The sequence below is a fragment of the Podarcis raffonei genome, chromosome 1, assembly GCF_027172205.1.
Source record: "Podarcis raffonei isolate rPodRaf1 chromosome 1, rPodRaf1.pri, whole genome shotgun sequence".
Taxonomy (NCBI): domain Eukaryota; kingdom Metazoa; phylum Chordata; class Lepidosauria; order Squamata; family Lacertidae; genus Podarcis; species Podarcis raffonei.
Window position 1 is genome coordinate 75,693,836 of NC_070602.1, and position 26,295 is coordinate 75,720,130.

A 26,295-nucleotide genomic window follows, 5' to 3' on the forward strand; every position below is an offset into this window, starting at 1 on the left:
ACTTTTGAATATTATTGTACCTCAGGTGTTTCCCATAGCTTAGTGCTACCCTAATAACATATGGCTATATGCTGGGTTTCTATTATATAGACTCTAAGGAAGGCAGGACACCAACTTCCTGTAAGCTGATCTAACCAATCTGGACCACAGTACACTACAGCGAGAGAACATCTACTTGTAGGGCAAATAACGTCATCAATCTAGCCAGACCACACTTTGCAGTGGAAGATCCCCATTGCCTCTAATGCCCAGTGTGACTGGCCAAGCTGAACGGTGATGTGAATGAAATTATGCTAGGAGCAGCTATTAAACAACCTGGTTGTAACTGTGTCCCAAATATCTCCCAGAGGAGGAAGTAATGTGGGGAGGGGAAAACATGAATATTATGTTCAGTGTGGTGGTGAATCAGACAACTGAGTTAATCACACAACATCTTATCCAGAAGGAGTTAGCAGAGTTGCGGTTAAACTGGTCATGCAGAGGTTGCAGAGGCCGCCCCCGCTGCGAAATACCTTTGTCTGCACCCTACCCCTGGCTCCATATCAGACCTTTGCCCACATTCAGCATCTTAGCAGCTCCAGTACTGAACTTCTACCCACATTCCACATCATTTCGAGGCTTCTCAGTGTATTTACCTGAACGCAGCGAGAAGCCCCCATCCATCCTTTGTGCTGGTCAGTAGAGACAGTAGGAAAAGAGTCTCTGGAAGTGGTGCATGTGGCCCCTACACCAACTGTTTAATTCCAATGATAATAACACACGAGTAGGGGCTACCCTCTTTCATAACTGTGTCCGACTCTTACATTGAATACAGTAATGTTCTTTGTTTCTACAGATCCAGAATGCTACACTTTTACAAGTAGAAAACTCCTCCCCCCCGACTTCCACAATGAATTTCCAGCCAAGTCTTTCACCAATCTTCTTGCGAAGATTTTAACGGTGTGTGTTCACATTGTGAATGTTTACACTACTAATTCTTCTCTGTCAGGTCTTTGAGAGTGAAAGAGAAGAGGATATACTGTAGCTGATCTAGGTGAGGTTATTGCAACAGAATCAAGTCAACTTGGAAACATAGTTTATTTGACAAATATCAACATTGTTCTTTGTCATTCAATTTCCTGTAGCAATTGGAATAAGAAACATGATTACAGGGATGAATCACTTTGTAAGAAAATCCTAAACATCTCATATTACAGGAGTAAAAATGGATATGTGAATGCATGCATGCACGCACGCATACACTCAATTGCACACAACTGCTTGAAGAATTTTTTTAATGAATAATTCAAATAAAGGCAAAACATTTCACCAACATTTTTTGGTTCATGTTTCTATGTTGGGCATTTAGTTTCCACACAGCTACACTCATCTACATGAAGATATGTGTATTTCAAATGCCTCCTTTTGCTGCAAACCAGTTCGACTCTCACTTCATGGTATTTTGTGGCATGGCAACATGTGCATCCATGCTTCATTTTGTGAGTATCAAAGGAATATCTGAGGGAGAAAGCACAGGTGAAACGTTTTGACTGATGTTCCTCTTTACACGAAAAGCAGCCAGTGATGTCAAGTCAAGAAATAGTTTTCTAGCATTTATTCATTAACTAAGTGCACTGGTCCGTGTTTTTGGTTTAGCCCGGCCTTCATCAATATGGCGCCCTCCACATGTTTTGGACAACAGTTCCCATCACCCCTGACTGTTGGTCATGCTGATTGGTGGGAATTATAGTCCAAAATATCTGGAGGGTGAAAGTTGGTTTAGGCCATTAAGCTCCACTTTCTTCCCTCCCCACCAGTGTTCCATGCTAAAAACATTGAAGGAAAAAAGATGGAGGCTGTGATTTTAGATCTCTGGGAAACTCTGCTTCTACTTCCATTTCTGTTGTCCCCCCAGATCTGTGCACAATGTTAACTTTCTTTGACTGTGACTTGTAAGCCACTAGGTGGCTTGTAAAACTCATAAATAGTGTCACTATCAGCAGAAAAAGGCAGCAGCAAGGTTTCCTAGCAGATATCTGCTTCCATTGCTAATAGAGGGGTGCATGCTGCTTCTCCTGCTGTCCAGCTCTACCAAGACAACAGGGGGGGAAACAGAAAGAGGAATTGCAGAGTCCCACTGAGTTCTTGACAGGTTGCAGCCTGATCTATAAGAAGACACTGGGTATATACATGTGTCTCTCACAAAGGAGAAATACCCTTGTAGATCACAACATTCAGTGCTTTTGTACAGTGTGACAGTTTGAGTCCTGATTATCAGAAGCTTTCCGCTATATTCAACACCTGTCTGCTTCTGAAATCTTAACCTAGGTCTTGCTTCAAGCTGCTTAGATACCACCTACACTTTGGGGGTCCTACCCCTGTGCACTAAATTAACAGGCTGTTAGAAGAACTTGCTAAAGGCCTCTCAGTGCCTATTCTTTTGGTGTAATACCCTTGGAAAATAAGGAACATGCTACCACTACTTTTCACTGGGGAAAATAACACATTCTTGTTTAATTTATTGGAACATCCAGTCAAGCGATTGTGTCATTATACCAAAAACCAGCCTTTGGAGAATAATTTGACGGCCAGTTAATTTGTATTATCCTGGACTCGTGGCAACATGCCAGACAGGTTGACCCATAGAGACCTTGTGCACATACTAGAGCAGTTGTGCCATTGGCTCACCTGATTTTTCCATAAATCTTGCAGTAAAATGATAAAATGCTGAAAGTCTCTGCATGTGTAGTGAAGCAATCGTATGGTAACAACGTAACTGTGTGTGCAAAGTGGGCAAATATGAAACTCACCTACTTGTTACAAGTCCAGGGTGACTTAATAGTGCAACTATTATTTGCTATTTTACAGAGGGTGGCAGTGGCAAAAACTGAGGTATATTCATGCTCCAGGCTCATTTCCAGAAAATGGTAAGCAAAGAGGCACAAAGAGTGAATGCTGTGTCTGTGTTGTGCTGTAGAAGTCAAGCTGACTGAGACAGGTGGAGCAATCTTTTACTTACACAGAGTAGGTGTTGCAGGATCCTCCACAGGAAGGAACGTTGATAGGCCTGGCTGATTTACAATTCTTATAAACAATGAATTGCCTCTTCAGCTTAATTGTACAATTATGTGACAAGGGGGTACCTGAAAATGAAAGGGAAACAAAAATCCTCAAATAACTTTACCTGATTGGAACTTAAACTATCAGGAACTAGTAGCTTTGAACTTAAAAGCAGTTTTATCTATCATTTCAAATGTAGCTGCTCATTCCACACACACCCCTAATATATGCATTTCTGTAGACATTGTTTGGTTGCAGGGCTACATTGTAAAATTCAAATAAGTGTGCATTTCAACGGATGATTCTGTCTTGGTTCTCATATTGTTATGGAAAGTGCAATTTTGATAGATTCAGCTTTAAACGCAAACTGAATCAAATATTTTTCCCTGCCCAGAACCTTAGTTTTTTGTTTATTCAACCTAAATCCCGCCACCCGACCAAATTCAGATATAAGTTCGAGAACTCTTTTTGTACTGGATTCTGGCTCCTGCAGTGTCAAAACTAGGTCATCTGCAAAAGCTTTCAGTTTATATTGTTTCACTCCGACCTCTATCCCTTGTACCAACCGGTCCTCTCTGATCATATTCAATAGCACCTCCAGGACTGAAATAAATAACAGAGGGGATAGAGGGCACCCTTGTCGTGTCCCTTTTTCAATTTTAAATTCCTCCGTCACCACATTGTTCACTATTAATTTAGCTTTTTGTTCTGAATAGATTGCATGTAATCCATTCTCAAACCCCCGTCCCACTCCCATCCCTTCCAAGTTCTTCTTCATAAACATCCAAGATATGTTGTCAAATGCTTTCTCCGCATCAATAAAGATTAACACCGCCCTTGTGTTCCTGTTAGTCTGCAAAAGTTCTAAAATGTCAATGATGTTTCTAGTGTTCTCATATAAATGTCTACCAGGGAGAAAGCCAGCTTGGTCTTTATGAATTACTTCATTTAAGACTTTTTTAAGTCTATTTGCCAAAATGTCTGCAAATATTTTGTAATCCACATTTAGGAGTGAGATGGGACGGTAGTTTTTAAGCTGAGTCTTTTCAGATTCTGACTTAGGTATCAATGTGATGAAGGCTTCTTTCCACGTTTCTGGTGCCCTCTTCCCATCCATAATCTGGTTACATACCTCCAACAAAGGTTGTATCAAATAGTCCTTCAGAACCTTGTAATATTTGGAGGTAAGTCCATCCGGGCCTGGAGATTTGCCTAGTTGCATATTCTGAATGGCACCTTCAATTTCCTGTAAGGTTATTGTAGAGTTCAAGATTGATCTTTTATCTTGAGTTATTTTTGATAGTCCATTTATCTTTAAAAATTGATCTATCTCTGATTCTTTCTGGGGCCCCTGTGCATACAGTTCTTTGAAGTATCTGTGGAAGCACCTCCTAATTTCTTCTGGTTTCTGTACGATCCTTCCATCAATCTCTAGATTTGTTATCGTGTTTAGCTTTTGTCTTTTTTTCAGCTGCCAAGCTAGCAGCTTTCCACATTTATTTGCTGATTCAAAAGATCTTTGCTTCATCTGTTTTATTTTCCATTCAATCTCCTGATTAATCAATTTTGAGTATTCTGCTTGGTAGAATTTAATTTCTCTCAGCACCTCCTTGGACTTTGGTTTGGTTCTCAGTTTTTTTTCTCCTTGGTGTATTTTCTCCAATATTTTGTCCTTCTTTCCGTTCCAGAGTTTTTTCTTGATTGAATTCTGTTGTATCAGAAACCCTCTCATAAGAGCTTTGCTTGCGTCCCAGATCGTTCTTTTTTCAACTGTAGTATTCAGATTTATCTCAAAATAGTCCTTTAATGTTTTTTGGGCCTTTTTCACAATCTCTTGATCTCTTAGTAGTGTGTCATTCATTCTCCATCTGAAGGAACCGGGTTGAGTTAATCTAAGTTCTATTTTCAAGGCGTTGTGGTCGGAGCATGTTTAACAGGCCTCTTTGAAGAACTTTAGATAGCTCTTCTTTTTGCTCTAATGCTATTATTATTAATCAGCTGATATCACAGAAAACAGATTAGAGAAATGGATTTTTACTGGTATTCCATTGTGGTTTTGTGGTTTGGTTTTGTGTTATTGTCAAGGGGATGTCAGGAGACTGCAGGTTCTTCCACAGGTCAGGAAAAGGACTCAAGATGTGAAATGCAAATAGCTTTTATTCACAAAAGTAAAAGCACAATCAAGTTCATCTAGGCTAGTCTCCCCTAGTTGAAGACATTGCTGGAACTGGCATCTGGCCTCCCTTCCCTTCCCTCACTCTGGATTCCTCTCAAGTAGCCATAGACTGCAGCAAGGGAGAGGGATTCCCCTCTGGGCCCATCTGGCCCGTTGCTCAGCAATGGGCAGGACTCTTCATGATCTGGGTTTCAGTGGAGGAGGAGAGCTAGCTGGAGTGGGACTGCTGAGCAACAGAGGCAGTATCTGGCTCCTCTCTGTCAGTCTGAGCTCTCGGTGCCCAGTCCTGTCCTGGAATGGCTTTCTTCTTCTGACTCTCTATGTTCACTCAAACCTCCTGCTTCAATCACCTCCCAGCTTGCCCCTTCTGCAGACTGGTCCTCCATGTCCCACCACCAATGTCCTGGGCCCAAGTCTCTTTCCTCTGTGTCATCCCTGGGGGGCTCTTGGGAGAGCAGCGCCCCCCCACACTCTTCCTCATCCAGCCAGTTCTTGACAGTTATGTGCAGTGCTTTTTTTCTTAAAAAATGTTTAGGGGTACTCTCATTTTGACTCAAGAAAATCACAATTTTATAGTTCAAATCGGAAAAATAAATACAGTAAATGGACAAAAGTACAAAGATTCACAAAATGTTTAGGGGTAGGCGTACCCCTGCGTACCCTCAGGAAAAAAAGCACTGGTTATGTGCAAATTGGGACTTTATAAAAGCTCTTTCGCTTTCATTCATGAACTGTTGTACAGAACATACTCACATATCTCACAGCATCCATCAGCAGCAGTTTGAATAGTTGCCTATTTTGAAAAGAAACATGAGAATATGTCACATTATAATATTAGTGCTTCACACCTTAATATTTCTTTTTTTGCATGTCACTCATTTTCCTCCTTTATGTACAGATTATAAAACTTTGAATCCATCCATTTTGCACTTGCTTTGTTCCTTCCTGCTCCTCGCAGCTAACTCTGGAAGGCTAACCAGTGATGACGGTTTATTTCACTCGCAACCAATCATAATCTGAAGTCAATATTCAGGAATATGCAGCTGTTCCATACAGGGATTGAACCTGCAGCCTTGGCATTATGAGACTCTGCCCTAACCGACTGAGCTACCTGTTAGTGGTTTAGTGACATAGATCCCCAAACACAATCTAGCCAGCCTCCTTCCGTCTGGCTCTGGAAGCCAAATGGGTTTTCTACATAGGGTTAATAATAAGAAATGTGAGTTGAACTGATAAAAGTAAGCAGTGCTATAATAATACTCACTGGGACACAGTTTGATCAATCAAACACTGGGCAGGATATTATTGTGGTACTCAATATAAATTGATCTGATACCCTGGTGCATAGATACTGAGTACAGTTATCCTGTGGATCCTTGTAGGTCTTCCCAACCTGGAGTAGAAAATAATATTCAGAAATAGGTGCTATTGAGCAAAAGAGCTGATCTTCATCTATATTTTCCTACATTTTATTTTGTAAAAGCTCCTCATGCAAGTGTTAATTACATGAATGGTGCAGTGCCTAGTTTGGCTTGATAGTGGCTGACTACAGAAATAGAATAGGAAGTTATGTTTTAACCACAGCATTCACTGGTGGTTTCTCTCCTGTTTTGAAGATCAAGAGGGTCAATTCAAATTCCCTCCTTTCCCACAGACATCCTGGGTGAACTTATGTCAGCTGCAAATCTTTCTTCCCTAGTGCCTGTCCTATCTGTATGAAAAGTTGTTTTCTTCAATACCTGCATTTTGGAATGTATAGAAGTATCTCACTATTGCTAAAATCTAATTTCATGAAGGCATTATATTCCATTGTTACACATGAAGCATTCTCAGTTTTCAAAGAGAAGTCTCCTTCAAATTGTGTTTTTGAGCTAACTGAGTAATATGGTCACAACAAAACAATTGCTCATAAAGAAGGTAAACACATACCTCAATGGCCACTACCCCAGGTGAAAGCTTTGTCACACATGCTGTCTGCACACATTCACCACAGCATTTCCCTTCTTTCTGGATATAGTGGAACCCCTGAGGATGAAAAGATGCTGATGAAAGGATGGAATGAGCTGTCAATTTCAATTCCCCCAGTTTCTCGTTTTTCCAGTCTTAAATTCAATGGTCCACATTTTGAATTTTAAAGATCTTCATGAAAATTCACCAACATTTCTCCTTATAAACACATTTTTCTATGCAGTTTTGACTAATGTTCACATTTTTGCAAGTGATTTTTAGATTTTGGGCAACCCCTACTTCAGATTCTGATGGACTTCCCAGTTTGGGGTGGAATCTGGACTTTTGAATGGAAGCCCAGAAACTACTTCAATCCACAGAATTGTCCCTTAGGCTTCCTATTCTATCTAGCTCAAGAAATATCAGGTTTAGTATCTGAACAAAACATGATCATTATCTAGCATTTTTATTAACTAGCTGGTGTTAATAGTAGGCATCACAGCTCTCCCCTAAGTTTCCATTCTGGTGTTATTTTACTTAACCCCCATCTTTTGGAACCACCATGTGTTAGTCTGATACATGCAGTGATGGATCATCTTTGCCCATAATGTACATAAGATTCATCAGATCTTCCACTTTTCTCTCTATAGAAAAGCAACCTTTTATGGAAGCTTTCTCCCAGTGCTTCTGTCTGGAATTGTTGTTATTATTATTGTTGTTGTTGTTGTTAACTACTGTAGTAGGGAAGCCATTTTCCAACCAGCTGCTGTTCACTACATTTGTCTAACCACAATAACAATGGCAAGGTAAGCTGAGTCAGCAACAGAGGAGAAGTTAGTTATCAATGTGTCTACCTACCTGTTGACATTCAGTAGAACAATTAATTGGAGTGCACTTAATTTTATTGGTTTGGGTTTTAGGATCCTGTGTTACAGTGCAGAAGCATTCATCACAAGAGTCTGAAGGTACCACTGATCCAGGCTTAAATGAGAGATGGTAAAGCAGAAGGGGAAGTATCTGGTAAGTAAATCCAGCATATTAACACAGAAATGCTATTAAGCAGCATGGGATTAGTGAAAGGGTGTGTTTAACTAAGTCATACTCAAACTTTAGTTCTAAAGCCACTGCTTTCAATGGGTCTATTCAGAATAGCTGGATATAACTCAAAGACTAACATCTAGCATTAAAATAATTATTAGATTTTCAGGGCCAAAGAAGACACTATATTAAATTTCAAATTTCATTTGCATATTTTAAAAAGCAGCTATAAAAGTAATAGCCCTTTGAGGGCACTAAAGAGCCCACCTTTTAGGTTAAAAAGTTCTCCCACCCCTGAGCTAAAGGAATATCATAGCAGCGAATTAAAGAAAGCAGCAGACCTTACCTGATACTCAATTCCTTTAGATACACAAACATTTTTTGGTTCTGTAAGTAAAAGAAAAATAATGCTCAGAAACATTGAGATTTTCTTGACTTCTCTCCTATGGGTTTCCTGGGTTCTTTTCTCCTTTTTCTACTATATTAGTTGTAGAGAAGAATCACTTACAAATTAGTAACAAAGCATTTTGATCCAGATAGTGAAAATACACATAATATCCCCCTGCCAAATGTGTTTTTAGCATTTTGTGACTAAGGCTGCACACGTACACAGATAGCACGTTATTCTAGAATCAATGGAGAGTGAACACATGTTTTTTCAGCATGGTCAACACTCAGTCTAGATCTATTGCGTATATTTTGCCCCAGAAGAGTGCTTCTTCAGAAACTAGTTTCATTCCAAAAATAAAAGCTCATTGCAGATTGATTCTGCATTTCCCCATAGGGTGCCCATTTGAAAACAGGTGTAGGTGTTAGTATCCACACCTGCCTAATAATGAGGTGGGTGGGTGTATGCCATGATCTCTTTTCATTTACCCAGGGTATGTAGAGGTAGAAAAAGCCACTCAAGGGAAGGGTTTTCAAACACATACCAAGTAACAACACCTACCTCCTTGGATGGCATTATGTAAAAACAATCTGGAATTAAAGCAGCATGTACAGAATGAGCATGAATGATTCCAGATTGGGGTGTGTGGACCTATATTTCCCCCTATACACATAGGGTAGTGTGTATGTTGCTTAACTGTGCTTCCACTCCAAAAATGGCATGTATGTGAATTTAGTACTTACTACAGACATGAATGGGACAACAGGCACCATCAGAAGCGGTTGCTACAATTTGGAAGCCTGGATTGCATATCTGTTTGGTTAGAGGACACGACCTTTCATTACATTCTGTGAATGAAGAAACAGATAAAATATGAGGCATTCACTTTTTCTTGCATTTTGATAATGTTGTAGGTAGAGAAACCCTCTATTTTTCAAAGGCTGGCAACAATCTACTACTTCTTTTTAAAACAGTATTCACCTATAACCTTTATACCCACCCCCCAAGCTCAAGGTGGCATACATGGTTCTTTCTCTACACAACCCTGTTAGATAGGCAAGGCTGAGAATGACTGAAACATGAACTTCATGGCTGAGTGTCTCCCAAGTCCTCGTCCAGCACTCTAACCACTGCACCACACTAGCTGGGGGTGAGGAATATTTTTGAACAAAATGTTCTGGATTATTCATGCAGAACTGGTGCAGTGAGGGCAGCATGCATTCTCTGTACATTATTCCAGAAAACATACAATCTTTGTTCTGCATTAGTAAATGCATCCCTAAAACTGACTGAAGTAATAAGAGAACAAGAAGAACATACATTTAAAGAAGATTGGGCAATGTTTATTGTGAATACATGGGGGGGAATTGTGTACACTTGAAAACTCTGGCAGCGTTAAAATAAATTCAACAGTGTAAATAAATTTTGATGGATGTAATAATGGAATACTGAATGGTTTAGTTTATGTAAAATATGCAGGGATTTATGGTATACAAAATGAACCATGGAAAGAGAAGAAGGGAAGTCATTGATATTGTAAGGATGTTTAAATGAGTATTTAAAATTGTAAAACAGAAAATCTAATAAAAATTCTATATCTATCTATCTATCTATCTATCTATCTATCTATCTATCTATCTTACTGAAGTACTTGCTTACCACACACTATCTCTGTGCAGCAGGGATCTTCTGGCTGTATCCGCACTATAGGTACAAATCCTTCCCTTGTGCAAGTGATTGGCGGAGATCTTGCACAAATGTGGGGGGAACAAGAAATATCCAGTGTGTCCTTGCTACAGGTGCAGACCTGACAATCTTTTTCCCACCTCTCTCCTGGCTGTATAATAAATGTTCAAAAAAAAGGGGGGGAGGAAAAAAATGTTGATCAGAGTAATTAATCATTATGGGGCTGAGTTTCTGCTAGAGTTTTTGATGGGGAAAGACTACAGCTCAGGGGCAGGGTACATGCTTTGGTAAGACTGGGATGGACTCCTATCTGAAATCTTGGAGAGCAAATGCCAGCTAGCATTGACAGTTCTGAGCTAGATAGACCTGTGGGAAAGCGTGTCTACTGTAAGGTTGTTTTGAAACTACTCTTAGTGTTTTCGTTCACTTTCCTTCCTCAAACAAAGGCTTAGTGGGTTGAATCTAGCACAGTCACTGAATGAGTGGAACAACTTCCACTTGTGCAGTGAAACTTCCTCTCCTTCTCCTTCCCTGTACACCTCTGCATTAATCTGCCCTAGAGGTTTGGGTGATGCCTCAGAGCAGATTTGGAGGGAATGCAGAGGCATACACAGGGAGAGGGGAGAAAAGGGAAGTTCTGTTGCACTTGTGCAGTAACGTCACCCAATGGTTTCTCAATCCACCATTAAGGGGCCAACTTTTCTCATTCTTCTATGGATAAGTTAACTAATATGAAACCATGACATGTGAGTTCCCAACCTGCTATAGAATGTGCATGACAAATAAACTCTTGCACTATACAGTGGTACCTCGGGTTACATACGCTTCAGGTTACACACTCTGCTAACCCAGAAATAGTACTTCAGGTTAAGAACTTTGCTTCAGGATAAGAACAGAAATTGTGCGGCGGCAGCGCAGCAGCAGCAGGAGGCCCCATTAGCTAAAGTGGTGCTTCAGGTTAAGAACAGTTTCAGGTTAAGAACGGACCTCCGGAATGAATTAAGTACTTAACCTGAGGTACCACTGTATTGGCTAACCATAATAAGCAAGAATGCTGTGATAGTTTGTCATACAATTGCTCTGGTTCTTGCATTGTATTTGCTCTGTGCCAGTGTTCAGCAATTTTAGGCAGTATTAGCTTGTGGGTAGAGTGCAAAATATTATTCTGGCTGTATATCAGCTGTAGAACCCATCTTTTGCACTCCTCCTTACCTGTCTCAATAGTCCATCAGCTCCTGTGCAGCCTACAAATTAAAACAGTTGGAATATGAGGCAGACCATTTCAGAAATGAAGTTAACAACACTGAAGACACATTCATATGCAAATCAGGACCCCAAAAGGGTGTATGTATGTCATATGAAAAATCATGAGAGAGCCACGGCCGAAAAAAGCATTGCTCACATTTCTAAATTGTGACATTTTCCTGCTTGCTCTATCATCGTGCAAGGATTGTTCTAAGGGGGCATTTTATTCATGCTAATATAGCTAACTTCCTTTCCCAGTTTTTCTTTCCATAGTACTGGCTTGATTGCTTCCTGATCCTTTCCAAGTTCCACTAATCCAGCATGCAACCTACATGCTGCATAGGCAGCTGGTGTGGGTGGGCAGTCTCATATGGGCATCTTGGGCCAACCGTATTCCCAGTTTTCCCCAATTTCCTTACCACAGACAGAAACACAGATACTGTCATGGTGATTCAATTGGATCATTCCATCCGGACAGAAACATCCTTCGACAAGGATTCCTGGAATGTCACCTTCTGCTGGATTTGCACCAACAGCATTTTTTCTGTAGGATTGTGTTAACAGGATAAAGGAAAGGTCATTCAGTTATTCATACACACACACACACACACACACACACACACACACACACACATCATTTGATAAAAATTTGTCTTGCAATTACTTACCCACTATTGCAAGTGAGCCTTTCCATTCTTCCACATGGCTTATAGATTTGATCCCGAGAGCATCTGAGTTCTGTGAAATATTGACAAATTTCATTCAGAGTGCATTTACATTCTAAAAAGCTAGAACAAATTCTAGGAAGCAATGCCACTCAAAATATTCATGAGTGGGGTAGTTTCATTCACATATATTTTGATGGATGCAGGGTTGTCCTGCTGCACTGTTTTTTTTTTGGGGGGGGGGTTCTTTGTGTACTAGCCATAATCTTGTATGGATGAGCAAATGGACGTGGCATTGGCAAACAACACTTGCCGCTACTTGGTAAGGATGAACACATTGATCTGCTTCAGGTCCATGTCAATTGTGCATTTGTTCATTCATAAATCCAATCTGTCCCATTTCCACATTAATTAAACAAATGTTCTTATTTAAATATGTATTTTATCTCAGTGAACACATTTCTATTTTACCCTAAAAAGCACATTTAAGAATGTATTTTGATTTTTTAATACAACAACTGTATTGTAAAATTCAGAGAAGTGTTAACTCTGAATGAAAATTACATTCTAATTCGTACATTTGTCTGAGGTGTGTGGATCAAATTGGTCCATGTAGGGATTCATAGAAATATATTTCCTCACATGATGCAGTGCACACACACCATTTGAATGGCAATGCCCATCAACTTTGGGGGAGCCTGGCCCCCTCAAATATTTTATTGGGGGGCAAAGACCCCACGGCCCCTAGGAGTTGGCTCCTCTGCCTCTGCCTCTGCACAGTGGATGAGGAAAGGAAGTAGAGGATTCACCAGTACAACAGTCGATGGCATAGTACCGAGTCAGAGGGGGGATCCCATTTTCTCTGTAGAAGAGAGAGAGACCCAATCTTCTAAATCTCACTGCAACTCAAAGAGGGTAGGCTGTTGTGGCTGTTGTTGTGATGCAGAAGTCAAGGGTCATCTCTGGGTTAAACTCAAGGCACTGAACCTCAACAGCTGCCTAATAATGTCAATCGCTGATGCTACCCTGCAAAAATTAGTTGTATTCACAAAACTAGTATATTAGGAAGAAGCCTAGCTTTCCCTATTTATTTAGTTATTTATTTATTTTAGTGTGAACATTCAATCATGCAGCCTTCTGTCTAAAATAGTATAGCCCTCAGTGCAGTCTCTCTCCACTTCAATCTGTTTCATATTCTAATCCTTACAGGTTTTCTGAGTTGCTGGTTTTCTACATCTAATGATTTATATCATGTTCAATTGGACACAGATTTATAGGGATGAAGTGCCCTAAACTAGAAGACTGCAATTTGGACCTTCTTTTCAAACTAACATTATACTTTGGGAATTCAGATCTCAGTGTTCCTGAGAGGGGCTTATTTTAGGCTCATAGAGCCAGGAGATAACAGATCAAGAACACGTCAGCTGATAAAAAGGAATAAACTCAACAACCCTCTCCTGGGATGTCATTCAGCTCACCACACTTCCTGTTGGCTTTGCTTCTCCAGTCTACACAGATCCCATGGTACCCACACAAGGCTGCATAGGCCTGGAGACTTCCACATTCCATGTTCTGCTTTGGTGAAGAGCAGCCATCCACAACACAGGCATCATAGTACGGCCGTGGCGGAACAGCATTGTGACATTCTGTAAAGCTCCTTGTTTAATTTTTAAAAATGAAGTTTTTTTACAGTTTTTTTACAGTGTGAACTAATGTGTTCCAATGCATACAAAATAATTAAGGATGGAGATCTATTATTATTCTAAACTTGCTGACTGTAAGACTGTTAAGAGAACCACTATGGATTGTGCTCAATACTAGTCAGACTAGACTCACTGAAACTAATGGATTTGATCAACTCAGCTTTGTTAATTTCTGAGTCTACCACAAGTAACACTTACTTAAATACTACCATACCTTATACTAATAATCCAGCATAAAATGCATGTCTATTATAATTACAGCGAACTATGCTTTGCATCATTACCAACACACACTCACTTTGAGCTGGTGCATAACCTTCCTTAGCTAGTTTTTTCTACAGCAACTTAATGGAGTTCACATGGGTATTTCTACTTCAAAATTAAACTTGAAAACATGCATACCTATTATTATTATTTTTAATTTTTAAGCAAACTTAAAAGCAACAACCAAATTTAATTGCCTCAGCACTTGGGTGTCCATCTTAAGATGGCTACCCTGGGAATAGTAAATGTTGCTGGGCAAGATTTAAGTGAGCAAAACAAATCAATACAATTAGGAGGAACCTCAGTTTATGTAACATTCATTAAATATAACATTCATTAAAAGTGTGCTTTACCAGATAAGTTTACATAGGGGAGGAACTACACAGGCGGCCATTTTGGATGGTGGCATTTGAGACTGAAAAGGTGCCAAGTGTTGCCCTGCATCACAATGTCTAGTGATGAGGTCCATCATTTTCCAGTCCATTGCCATTTCTGTGAAAGAATCTGCAACCTTGCCATTCCTTTTCATTGCATCATCTGTCTTTTTGTTGGTGCATGTACCTGGTCAAGATAAGAAGGTCACTTCAAGCAAAGGCTAGGAAGGCACAAGCATCTGTAAACTGTCTAGTACAAAGGAAAGTGGCAATTGCTTACCCATTGAGTCTGTGGAAATAAACATTGCTTGCTCCCCGCCAATGCAAATAGCAATAGGGTGGAAAGGCATGGCAGTGGGTTGGAACAAGTAATGTGAGCCTGGTAACCATGGGACAAGAAGGCGAAAGACATGCAGGGAGTACTAAATTTCACATATTGATTTAAAGTAAACTAGAGGGCCTCTTCTTTTGATGCTCTGGATATTCTCCTCTGCATATATAACCAAGAGGAAAGAAGAAATAAAGGGGCAGGGAGAAGTCCAATTATATGGACTTCTACTTATAAAAAATTGGTGAACCTATACAAAGCTGCCGATGGACAGAGCATGGGGGACTGAAGGGACCTCAGCTCCTAGGAGTTGGCTCCTATGTATGGAACACTGTTTCTTTCTCTCTCCTCTGTCTCTCTCCAGTACCAACAAATATTTAAAATCAAAAGTAATGACTGAAATAAAAGGCTATAAACATAAATCAGGTGCATTCACGCTTTAGTTGTAGCCAATACTTACCACATAGCCCTTCAGTATTGTTATAAAAAATGCTGAAAGGCAGGTTTACTTGAAAAGCAAGGCGAGTATAGGTGACATAAAGGCCCATTTCAGGTATTTTCACCACAACATAGTGTCCAGAGTTGGTGATGCCAATGCCATCTTTTGAAAAACTTGGTGTGATTTCTTTATTGTTATATAGAACCTTAAGAAGTAATTAATTGGAAGAATCAGAGCAGGTCGAACATAGTATGTGAAATAGCCTTCCTAGGAAGAGCTATATTACCTTTCCAGCTGATGAAAAGGATACACACATATATGAGATCCTTAGCACTATGTATATTTACACTAGCACTAATTTCCCCACAGGATCACTATATCTCAGCTCTGTGTAATAGAAAATGGGTTGCCCTCCTGCCACCGTGTGCAGTTTGCTACTTCTTTGTTTTTTTAAGAGAGGTGATTTTTGTGCTCTAACTCTGGTGACGGGAACACAGCTTTAAAATGCTACTTCATAAACTGAAGTACTATTGCTGGGGGTGGGACAGGAAATCTTTGTTTGATACGTGGTCATATAATATCATGTTTACACACACAGAATCTGATCAATGTTTTACCAGGTTGCTTTCTTCTCCATTTTCAACTCCTCGTGTCAAAATGACTGTAGAGTGGTTGTAAAATATGAAAAGGCTCATAGAGCATAGAGCTCTCTCTGGGGCAGCGCAATAGTGATTGTCCAAGTAGATCCAGAAATTCTGAGAGCCAGGTATGATTGGTTTCATAAGCAGATAGGTGCAATTCCCATGGAAATTATAATAGGATCCATCAAATGTTACATAGTGTTGATTTCCCCATCCATTGCAAGCACCTAAAAGGAGCAAACACATACAATTAGAATGAGAAGGCTACAGGCTCAGAGAGGTAAACCAAACAGCTGTCAAATCCGCCTGTCAAACCATCCATTCAAGTTGGAGACCATCCATTCATTACCCTACTACACATATATCAACACACAAAACAAAAGGGACAAGAACAAAAGCCTCAAGAGCACAGCTCCAGAAGGATCAAGGAAATGTAGCAGCTGGGCCTGCTGTGGGTATCATGGATGCAGTAAATGTGGACCCTTGTTCTTCACCCAGCACTTGCGTGTAGAGACCCCATAACCACCCCCCGTTGAAGAATAAAACACAAGGACACAGATATTACATTAATGTAAGTGGGCAAATTTTGGCCACAACTTTATTGGTTACAGCATGTGAGCGGTATTGGCTTACGCATTGGCTTGACTTTATTATATCTGACTCCTGCCCATCAGTGCATGCAAAAGGTCCCAGGTTCAATCTCTTGACATATTATGCTAGAGTTGGGGAAAGACTCCATCTGGAAACTTGGAGGACCGCTGCAGTCAGCACAGACAGTACTGAACTAGATGGTCCAATGGTTGGACTTGGCAGAAGGCAGCTTCAGATATCCCTAATGTTTCACTGGGCTTGTTCTGATATTATTTTAGGCTGCATTTTGCTCTTGTGTGAATCTTCCCAGTGCCTACAACTGCATGCACAATATAACACAGGAGCTCAGCTGGGGCAGCTTCTGTGATCTCCATTCTGGACAGCGAGAAGATCACAGAAGTTAAAGGGGTGCTGTGATGCTTGTGCACTCTGTATCTTTCTACCTACCTACCTAGGTATGAGAGAAATGTTAATCTTACACTAATTTATAATTGAATGGAGCACATGGCCTCCTAGATTTTTGCTTTTGCTTTAGAACAATGGAATTAGCACCTTGTTCTATTATCACTTACATTGACACTCCAGAGCCCAACAACAGCCTGACGCATCATAGTTTTTCACAAGTGGCAATCCATTGACACAGATCTTTGACTTTTGAGGTGGGCAGCGCACATCAGATACCTTAATATGTTTTCCACCTAAGCAAGTGGCGATTTGGCAGTTTTCAAATTTCCATAATTCTTGATACTGTTGATGTATAAAAGAAAGCCGCAAAAGGAATCAATACAATTTGCTCTGCCTTGGTACTCAGTCAATTCAACTTAACTCAGTATATTTACTGCACCATAACACAGCACAATCAGTAAGTCACTGAGTCTTGTCTTTTTCTATGCAATACCATGTTTTTCTTAAAGAAACAGATTTTAGATCAGGCAATAGACAGCTGATATATGCTGGTGAGGAAGAAGCATTTACCTATTGCTTTCATAGACCTGAAGGTAACCTTTGATACTATTGGCAGGAAGAAGCTGTAAGTACTAACTTGGGCTGTCAGCTTTTTCAGCTGGTTAAAACTCTGGTTTTTTTCAAATATCATTTATTTATTTCCATGACTAGAAAGTACAACAAATTCTATAAGTAGAAATAATAAAACATTATGACATCAACAACTATACGAGATTATTGTGCCACTTGGCTTTGATGCTTCCGTAAATGTTGGTGTGTTTCTCTGTGAGTACTGAACCAGATTCATCCTGATGTTTAGAAGGCCAGCGGAAGCATATCCTGGCTGCCACTTCAGAAGGGGTTCGCTGTTGGGGCACAGCTGCAAAGTTATTCCCAGCAACAGTGCCACTGCCACTTTCCAGAAGGGGGAGAGAGGCAAGGCAGCCAGGAGGCTGGTGGAGTGCAGGTGCAGAAGTGCTCACGCCAATACACTCAAACCAATGCATGCACATCACATTAAATTAATGTAAATATTTCATCTCTAATTTGGTCATTCTAAAACTGGATGAATAAAGCTCATTTCTCAATAAGTTTTCATTATTATTATATATTTCATTCATTTTGTATGTTAATTTTCATCATCGTCTCCCAAATTTTCCTCTCCCCGTGTCGGGGAAATCTTATTTATCTATCACTGAGCTATTCAGATTTTTTACATTGCCAGAAGAGTTGTTAGTAGCTCTAAATGTTCGAACATTTTTACACTAATGTGTTTGATATTTGAATCAATGTGTCTAATGATATTTTGTGAAGTACTACGCTGAGCTATATATTTTCTTTTATTGTGTACAGCAGCGCTGGGCATTTGTAAATTATATTGTCATTTTGTTATGGCCCAGGACTGAAAAAAAACTATTATCTGTCTATTTATTATATGTTTCTCAAGAACAAATGTCAGCAACAAACACTTTTCATTCTACGCTTGTAGTATCAGCAGTGCTGCTTGCTCACCTTTCTAGGAGGAATGAGGTCAGTGCAATCACTCCCAGGAGTAAATGAAGAAGCAGCTTTAGAGTAAGGAGGAGGCTCTTTCTCACAGTTCTGATTATTCCCCTTACAAGGTCTGCTGGGGATCACGGCAGGCTTGCTTGGGACAGGAGTGGTATAGAATGAGATACATTCTCCATAGTTGAATTCAATCTGGCATGATGTATTACAAAAGGCATAAATACACCAACGTGAAGTGTCCATTGTCACAAACTGACTATTGCCTAAAAATCCAGAGCAACAGTTAGAACAAACAGCAACATTGTGTGTGTGTGTGTGTGTGTGTGTGTGTGTGTGTGTGTTGAGATACACACATTATAAAGCAGAGAATCATCCACTTAAAAAATAAAACACCAATCATCACCCAATGCCAAGAATAATTATTAATTTATACAGATTTTGGATGAATATATTCATAAAAAATAAGGGTGCAGTTCACGCAACAGGAAAAATGTAAAAGTCATGAAAAAATCCAACAAGCAAGTTATTTAAGCATATACCCCAATCACGGAGCGATGCAAGATTCCAGCGGTTCCAGAAGCTGACCCAGGGTTTGGTTTCCTTGGAATGAGGTACAGTGGAATCTGGGATGTCTTTATGATATATAGGGGGTTTTTACACACATATACAACCTGAGCTTAAGACGGATGGGCTCACAGCATTAACACCCCAAGAAGATCTGACTTCTTCCCTAGGCACAGCCTTGGATTCAAGCAGAAATCAAGCATAGCTCTGTCTTTTAGCTGCCCAGCCTGCAGCTTCTACCTCACATATGCAACTCAACTCTTTGTCTTTCTAACTAAGAGACAGTTGGAGGGAGGAACCCATTTGTCCTCTGGCGCAGACCATTCCCTTTGTTACCTTAACAGCCCATACTTGGGCCTTTACCAAGAAACTTGCCTGGCTATTCCAGTGATTTGAATCCCTGCTGGATCCAGGAATTGGAAGGAACTCAGACATACAGCCTACCCCCGCCACGCAAACTCACAACAATATGTAGCTGCAAATATTGCAATGATTATTTGTGAAATAAATAGTACACACACAAAATAAGTCAATGGACATTATTTCAAATATGTCTGCCTTACCACTTGTTATGAGCTGTCCATTTACATTACAGAAGCATGGTGTGATTCTCATTTCTGATTTTGCTGGTGAGATGGGGAGAGCCACTGTAGTTTCCCCTAAAACAATAAGAAGCATGGGACATCCAGTTTCTTACTGAACATTTGACACCTTTCCAAAATAAACAGCAGCAGCCATAGTTGGCAAATGGCACTGACATTGATCAACATATTCCCTTCCCCCTACACACACCATGAGCAAGGAGTGGAAACCCACCATACTTAATCTGACATCCTCCTCTTGCCCACACACTGTTGTGGTCTATCTCAACAGGAATGTCCTGCTTTTCTTTATCTCAGGATGTGTGAGAAAGAGAGTTGTGCCCACATACTACTATTGCCTAACTACTGAATAAGAGAGAGGGAGCGTGACCAATATGCCCCCACCACTGTGAATCTACTACACACTGGCCATTGTGACCTGTTGCTAATGTTGCCTGGTCATTGAAAGACTGGTCATTATGACCTCATGCTTATGCTGCCTGCCAGGAGACTGGCTGACCCATGTGCCCTCATACTGATGCTACCCAGCCAAAGGAGAAACTGGACAACTTGCGCTCCCAATGCTACTGCACACCTGAAGGAGGCAGCGACTTATATACCTGCATATAACTGTCCACTTTAATGAGAATTGTTCACTTTGTGGCACATATGCAAGATGAAAATATTTTGTAAGTATTCTTCTCAGATTTATAATAAGATCATTTCATTTTTTGATGTCCGTGACTGCAAACTGGTCAGCATTTGATCTTACTCTATGACATGGACCCTAAGCTGTCTTCCTTTCAAGTAGTTCCTCAATTGTCAGCATTCAAACGTCAATGTTAACTTTTAGTACAGGCATAGGCAAACTCGGCCTTCGAGATGTTTTGGGACTACAACTCCCATCATCCCTAGCTAACAGGACCAGTGGTCAGGGATGATGGGAGTTGTAGTCCCAAAACATCTGGAGGGCCAAGTTTGCCTATGCCTGTTTTAGTATAATGATCATCATTTTTACTGATGCTGCCGTGTATATTGTTATTGTAATTATTTATTGATTTCATTTATGAATCACTTCCTACAAGGCATCCCAAAGTGATTTACAATACAGTAAAAACAGACATAGAACAAATGAATATATTAATTTCACTTCTCTGCCCAGACACATCCCACTATGCGTTTTTGACCTTTTAAAATCCCACACATCCTCACCTGCTCTTGGCTTTGAAGGGCCAACAATTTCCCCGCCTTGAGGCGTGATCTCCAAGCCATGCCCTGCTGTTTCGAATATATTATGCAGGTTAGTGCTTTGAAGTAATCCACACGCTACTTTCTTATCAACAGATGTATAGCCAAGAATTCTCTTTATATTAGGCTTGTAATGAAATTGAGACCTACAAAGCTAACAAAACCCAGATTAACTCAACAAATACTCATTCAACCTTGCTTCTTATTCCTGATGAGTAGCAAAATTATTGGATGCAGCTCTATCATTTATGCCTAATCTAATGTTAAGAAAAGCTAATGAAAAAACATCAGGACCTCCCCACCTCCTTCTGTCCACTCTCTAAATCTGTTCTTAGGGTTCCCCCAATTCTCCATGACTGATTTGGTGAGGGTACAGGACACACATCAAGGGAGAGGAGGGAAGACCCATTGCACAAGTAGAAGTCCTTGTGTTGATGAGACACATTAGTTGGATACCACCCATGGTGTGAGTCATTGATGAGACCAAAAAAATAACGTTTTCCATGCTCAAGAAGAACTAGGTGTTAAGTCAAGAACTCCTTGGCTAACTTCAAGGAAGACTATGGATATATAGTTGATTCAGTGTCTCTCTCAAAGTTCCCAGATGCTGGTCTCCACACACACTGCACACCTTAAACTTTGCACATTTGAATGGAGTTTCCAGCAGAGATTTGACAGGGCCCGTTGCTGCTAATGTAGATGTCTCTTGAAGACCTTGTATGTTGACAGGCCTATTCAGTTGTTTAAACCTTTTCAAGATGAGCCAGTCACCTTTATGATTATTTTGAGTTGTTTTTATGGTATTTTATGCTTTATTTTACTTCCATATTTTGTTGTACGCCACCTTGATATTTTATATGAGGGGTACTCTCTCTCTCTCTCTCTCTCTCTCTCTCTCTCTCTCTCACACACACACACACACACACACACAAATAATATTCTCTCTAAATACAGTTAATAACTTACCATTTGATTTGTTCAAGCAGAGTTTTTCTTTTGGATCACTGAGGGGAAACATATATAAAATATTGTTGATTCTTTTATTGCTTAATTTGTACACGAAACCAAAACAAAACACCAACACACAAAGTCATTCACACTTCTCTCGCTCTCTCAGTTCAGTCTACAAAGATGTGACTACCACAGATTAAAGCAAGAAACCTTAACGAGCATATGTGCAGAATGGGCTATGCTGTTAAAAATGACCTACCATGAGGTACACTCAAACACTGAGACACATTCTCTTTTTTTCTCATCATAATATGGCTTCTCAGCACTGCATTCTGGGTAGCAGCCTAAAATGGGAGAAAACCGTCAAAATAATAATCTCACTTTTCAATAGGGGCTGGCTATTAGGTGATATAATAATATATGAGGTATATTATAAGGTATAAATCTGAATTTGCAATAATTAGAAAATAGAAGAACAAAAAATGCTATAAATATATATTGGGGGTTTTTCACAATTTGGTCTGTAAATTTAACCATTAAAGAGGGGCAGCCTCTGTGCTTTGCTGTGAGAGTGGGTCTTTGGCCACTGCAAAGAAATATCAAATATAATCCCTTTACATTTTATGAATTTCAGCAGAAACCTTTTTCTCATTTCATGTCATGTTTTGTGGGAAGTGAAAAAGCATTTACCTTCAAAACTATAAAGCAGATTGCCACAGTTTCCTGCCGGATTCCTGCAGGTCCTTAAACAAGGTTCTCCACAGGGCTTATACTGCCATTCTCTTTTGTTGGGTGAATCATAGTGGTCACAAAACACAGCTGGATCAGAAGACATGCTAGCCATAAGTGATGAGGTCCATGTTTTCAATGAAATCTCCTTCCTTCCTTCCTTCCTTCCTCCTTCCCTCCCTCCCTCCCTCCCTCCATCTGGCTACCCCTCAGTCATACATTTATTACACATCTTTACATTGCATCAAATGTGGTAGCAGCATGCCAGCTACCACTTTTGATGTAACGTGAAGAGATTCATCTTGTTATCCTGGCCTATGAAAATTGAGGAATTGATTTTGAGGTTCTCCCAGTAATGTGTTGTATGGATCACTGATTTGGGAATTGGATATTTTCCCCCATTTTAATTGTGCTTTTATATGCTGTAACTTGTCATACATCAGGAGAAGGACAAGTAAGAATGACAATAAGTAAATAAATAATGGGAGGCCTATACACACTCACATACCCATGTGCATACTTTGGAAATAATGTCTTAACCCATGACATGCTGGACATGTGCAGCTTGAAACAATGAAATACTTAGTCATTGGTGAAACTTCTAGTCACTGGTTCTGGTCCCATGCGCAGAAATAAGTACCTGAACTATGTGTGAGGTGTTGGTCCCAGATTTATCTTGTGGATAAAAGGAACACTTGTTCCAAGTATACTCTTGTAAGCTTCACTTGCTAGTAGTTTTAAAGTATGATCTCTTGTTGAGAACAGTTTTTCACTATTATTTGTGATATTTTCCATCTGTCTTTTTCTCCAAAGTATCATATTGTTCAAAAGGTTATAAGGCTATAATAAAGTGTTATGTTTTTGGACAACGTGAAAGATGTGAATCACAAAGTGGATTCTGAAGAAGAAAATTCCTTTATCAGTCATACATTCAACTGTGTCATTAAATACCATTAGCAATTAGTATTTCTCACCCCCTCAGATAACATGCAGAGACTATATTTGCTTTGTAAGTACTTACGGCAATTTTTAGGACTTCGCCAGTCAATACAGATGCCAACTCTGCCACAACTCCTTGCATATGCTGCTACAGCAGTACAGAAACACTCACAGTCTCCCAGACTGTCACAACCACAAAAATCAGATATGCAGGATTCATAATAGGGTGTTGGGTTGATCTAACAGAACCAAGAACAGCCAGAAATAATGAACATTTCTTCCCAGGATGCTATTTAATCAGCTTCTTAAAATAGAAAACACAAAACTGCCTAACTTGCCTTCCTTGAAATATTCAAGGAAAACTGAATATCTGTCCTGGGAGGCAGCCCTATCAAGTTGCAGCTATGAAGAAATAGCTATATCACCACCATAATATTATGCCCATGGGATCATGGATGCTTTTGGCCTAGGAAAATGCAAGTTTTTTAATTATCTTGTCTAACCTCCATATGATTAGACAACACTAATCCTTTATATTTAAATTTATATTTATATTATGGGAAGCTTCACTTTTTCTCTCCTTTCCCTTTGAAGTCCATCTGTGCTTTCCTATCTGATTTGCAACGCTAATTAGGTTAACCATTTTCTTAAATTGTAATTTTCTTTCCCTGGGAAATTATAAAACCAATTGCCTAAATATTTCTTATCAATATTCTGAAGTATCTGGAAATAGGGCAGATATGATAATCTGTTTAAATGCAAGATCACAGCCAATTAGGTGGGTTGGTTTTGCACGCACGCACGCGCACACGCGCACACACACACACACACACACCCCATTCCAGTCTATAGGAACAATTCACTTGTGGCATCCCACTACAGTGCTATCTGTACACCAGACAAATCCCAAAAATGGTACAAATGAAAGGCATTCAGTTCATGGAGATTCTGCTCCCAAAATTCATGCATCTGGGGTAGTTCTATAATGGGGTGCCTAACCCCAGTTGATATGGACTCTCAAGCAACTGTTTCTGCCTGACCCTGCTAATTTTGGCAGCAATTGCAAAAGCGGGGGGGGGGGGCATAGATGCAGCATCACAGTGGGCAGAGCCAGTATTCTGATGGTAAGGGGATCCATGTGCCTCTATGTTAAGGTTGCCATCTTTCAAAAAGTAAAAACCAGGACAGCCCTAAGCTTGAGCTTTTTTAAGAACCACCCCCCTTCTTCTTCTTCTTTAGGAATCCAAGGCTTTGGCTATGGGAGACATCTTGGGCTGTGGTCCTGCCCATCATAGACTCAGGTTGTATATATGTGTAAATAAGCCATACCAGTCTCTGCTGTGCCCCATTCTAATGGAAACACAAACCCTGGAGCCCCTGGAATCTTGCACCACTCAGAGATTGGGATGGCATGCAACAATACATTATCACCAAAACACATTTTTCCCCTGATCCAGGACAAAGTACCGCCTTTTGGAAATACACCCCCCACCCCACCCCCCGGACATCAATTGCACCTTTTGTGTGCCTGATATGTCATGTGTATGTGTGAGCGCATGAGAGTGGCCATAGCCACTTTTGGCCATGCCCATCACTGTCCACATCTCTCTACAACACAGTCCCTAGGAATGGGAACAAATCTCTCTCTGGAGGGTGTCCTTCCTGCTATTCAAATGCCTTCAATAATTATGCCCCCCCCCCGAAAATATTTTTCATTTGTTTAACTTTTCTTGTTTTGCCAGTAAAATTATTCATAATTCTTGCCACCCATAACTTTATGAAATGCTAGGAATGCTAGGATAGGAGGATGCAAGGAGAAGGGGAAGAGTCGCAAGAAGCAAAGGGAGAGACAAACAGACAGATTACCTTACTGTGGCAGGCTTCAAAAACGTCACTCTTGAGAATGCTGCATCGCTTTTGCCCCAGTACGAGTTTGGAAGGCTGACTTGCACATAGGTCAACCTTGTTTCTGTCTGAACAGCTAGTGGCGACTTTCCAGCTGCTTCCAAATGCCTGTGCTTGCATCTCCACAGACTGCCCTCTCGTGGTGAAGTCATTGTTGCCACTGCTGTCAAAATCACCACAAAGACCACAAACTCTGCCCTAGGAAATTGGAGCATGGCATTTTACAAAGACAGAATAAAAAACAAATAAATAAAACTATCAAAATGAAGTAAATTCAAATTGTATTCTAAACATGCTTTGTATAAACCACTAGTCCTATGTGTTTCTCTTGATTCAAAACACTTTTCTCTTCTAAGTTGTTAGACTATTTTAGAAGAATGAAAACGGGGGCCAATTAATATCCACATATTTTAAAAGATAACAGTCTAAGAATTTACAGCACGCAAAAGATGTGTTGGATTCATTGAGACGAAGAATATTGTCTGCATTTGCAGCATAAGCCTACCAATATTTGTCTGATTTATGGTGATTCTATCTTTACTGGTTGCAGGAAGCTATAAAAAATAAATCAAATGCTTCCTAAATATGAAAAAAGCAAATAGGCTTGGTTTAAGGCATCTGATTTGTACATGTTATGTTTACAAGCATAACCAGAGAATTGCAGAATACACTAGCTGCAAACTGGGCAGTTTATTAGCAGGTAACTGAGGGTCATTCTACTCACAACAATTTCTATGCACACTTAGCTATGACTTCTTTATAGGCAGGAAATGTACATGTATCAGGTGAGATGAACACACATACAACTTATTCCATGCTGCAAAACAAAGGTGTGTCTATTCTCCACTTGTGACAGTGTAGATGTGATGCTCAATTCCCACTCCCAAAGTGGAAGCGATAC

The 26,295-nt window shown here is 40.1% G+C and overlaps 1 protein-coding gene across 1 annotated transcript in view; it reads right to left on the bottom strand.

The window, feature by feature from the left end:
* Positions 1-1,058: 1,058 nt before the first annotated feature.
* LOC128405028 (mucin-5B-like) overlaps positions 1,059-26,295 on the bottom strand; it is a 45,276-nt gene continuing 20,039 nt past the window's right edge. Inside the window, exons 22-45 of the mRNA XM_053375054.1 lie at positions 25,356-25,592; positions 23,572-23,728; positions 22,512-22,640; positions 22,081-22,165; positions 21,837-21,874; positions 19,605-19,700; positions 18,481-18,740; positions 17,097-17,271; positions 15,910-16,160; positions 15,314-15,497; positions 14,505-14,712; positions 13,663-13,841; positions 12,188-12,257; positions 11,939-12,063; positions 11,487-11,518; positions 10,248-10,425; positions 9,332-9,436; positions 8,547-8,587; positions 8,021-8,143; positions 7,145-7,240; positions 6,507-6,608; positions 5,969-6,008; positions 2,999-3,122; positions 1,059-1,497 (exon numbers count right to left, since the gene is read on the bottom strand). Coding sequence (XP_053231029.1) covers positions 1,332-1,497; positions 2,999-3,122; positions 5,969-6,008; positions 6,507-6,608; positions 7,145-7,240; positions 8,021-8,143; positions 8,547-8,587; positions 9,332-9,436; positions 10,248-10,425; positions 11,487-11,518; positions 11,939-12,063; positions 12,188-12,257; positions 13,663-13,841; positions 14,505-14,712; positions 15,314-15,497; positions 15,910-16,160; positions 17,097-17,271; positions 18,481-18,740; positions 19,605-19,700; positions 21,837-21,874; positions 22,081-22,165; positions 22,512-22,640; positions 23,572-23,728; positions 25,356-25,592 — 3,201 coding nt within the window. The 3' untranslated portion in view covers positions 1,059-1,331. The remainder of the gene's footprint in view (positions 1,498-2,998; positions 3,123-5,968; positions 6,009-6,506; positions 6,609-7,144; positions 7,241-8,020; positions 8,144-8,546; positions 8,588-9,331; positions 9,437-10,247; positions 10,426-11,486; positions 11,519-11,938; positions 12,064-12,187; positions 12,258-13,662; positions 13,842-14,504; positions 14,713-15,313; positions 15,498-15,909; positions 16,161-17,096; positions 17,272-18,480; positions 18,741-19,604; positions 19,701-21,836; positions 21,875-22,080; positions 22,166-22,511; positions 22,641-23,571; positions 23,729-25,355; positions 25,593-26,295) is intronic.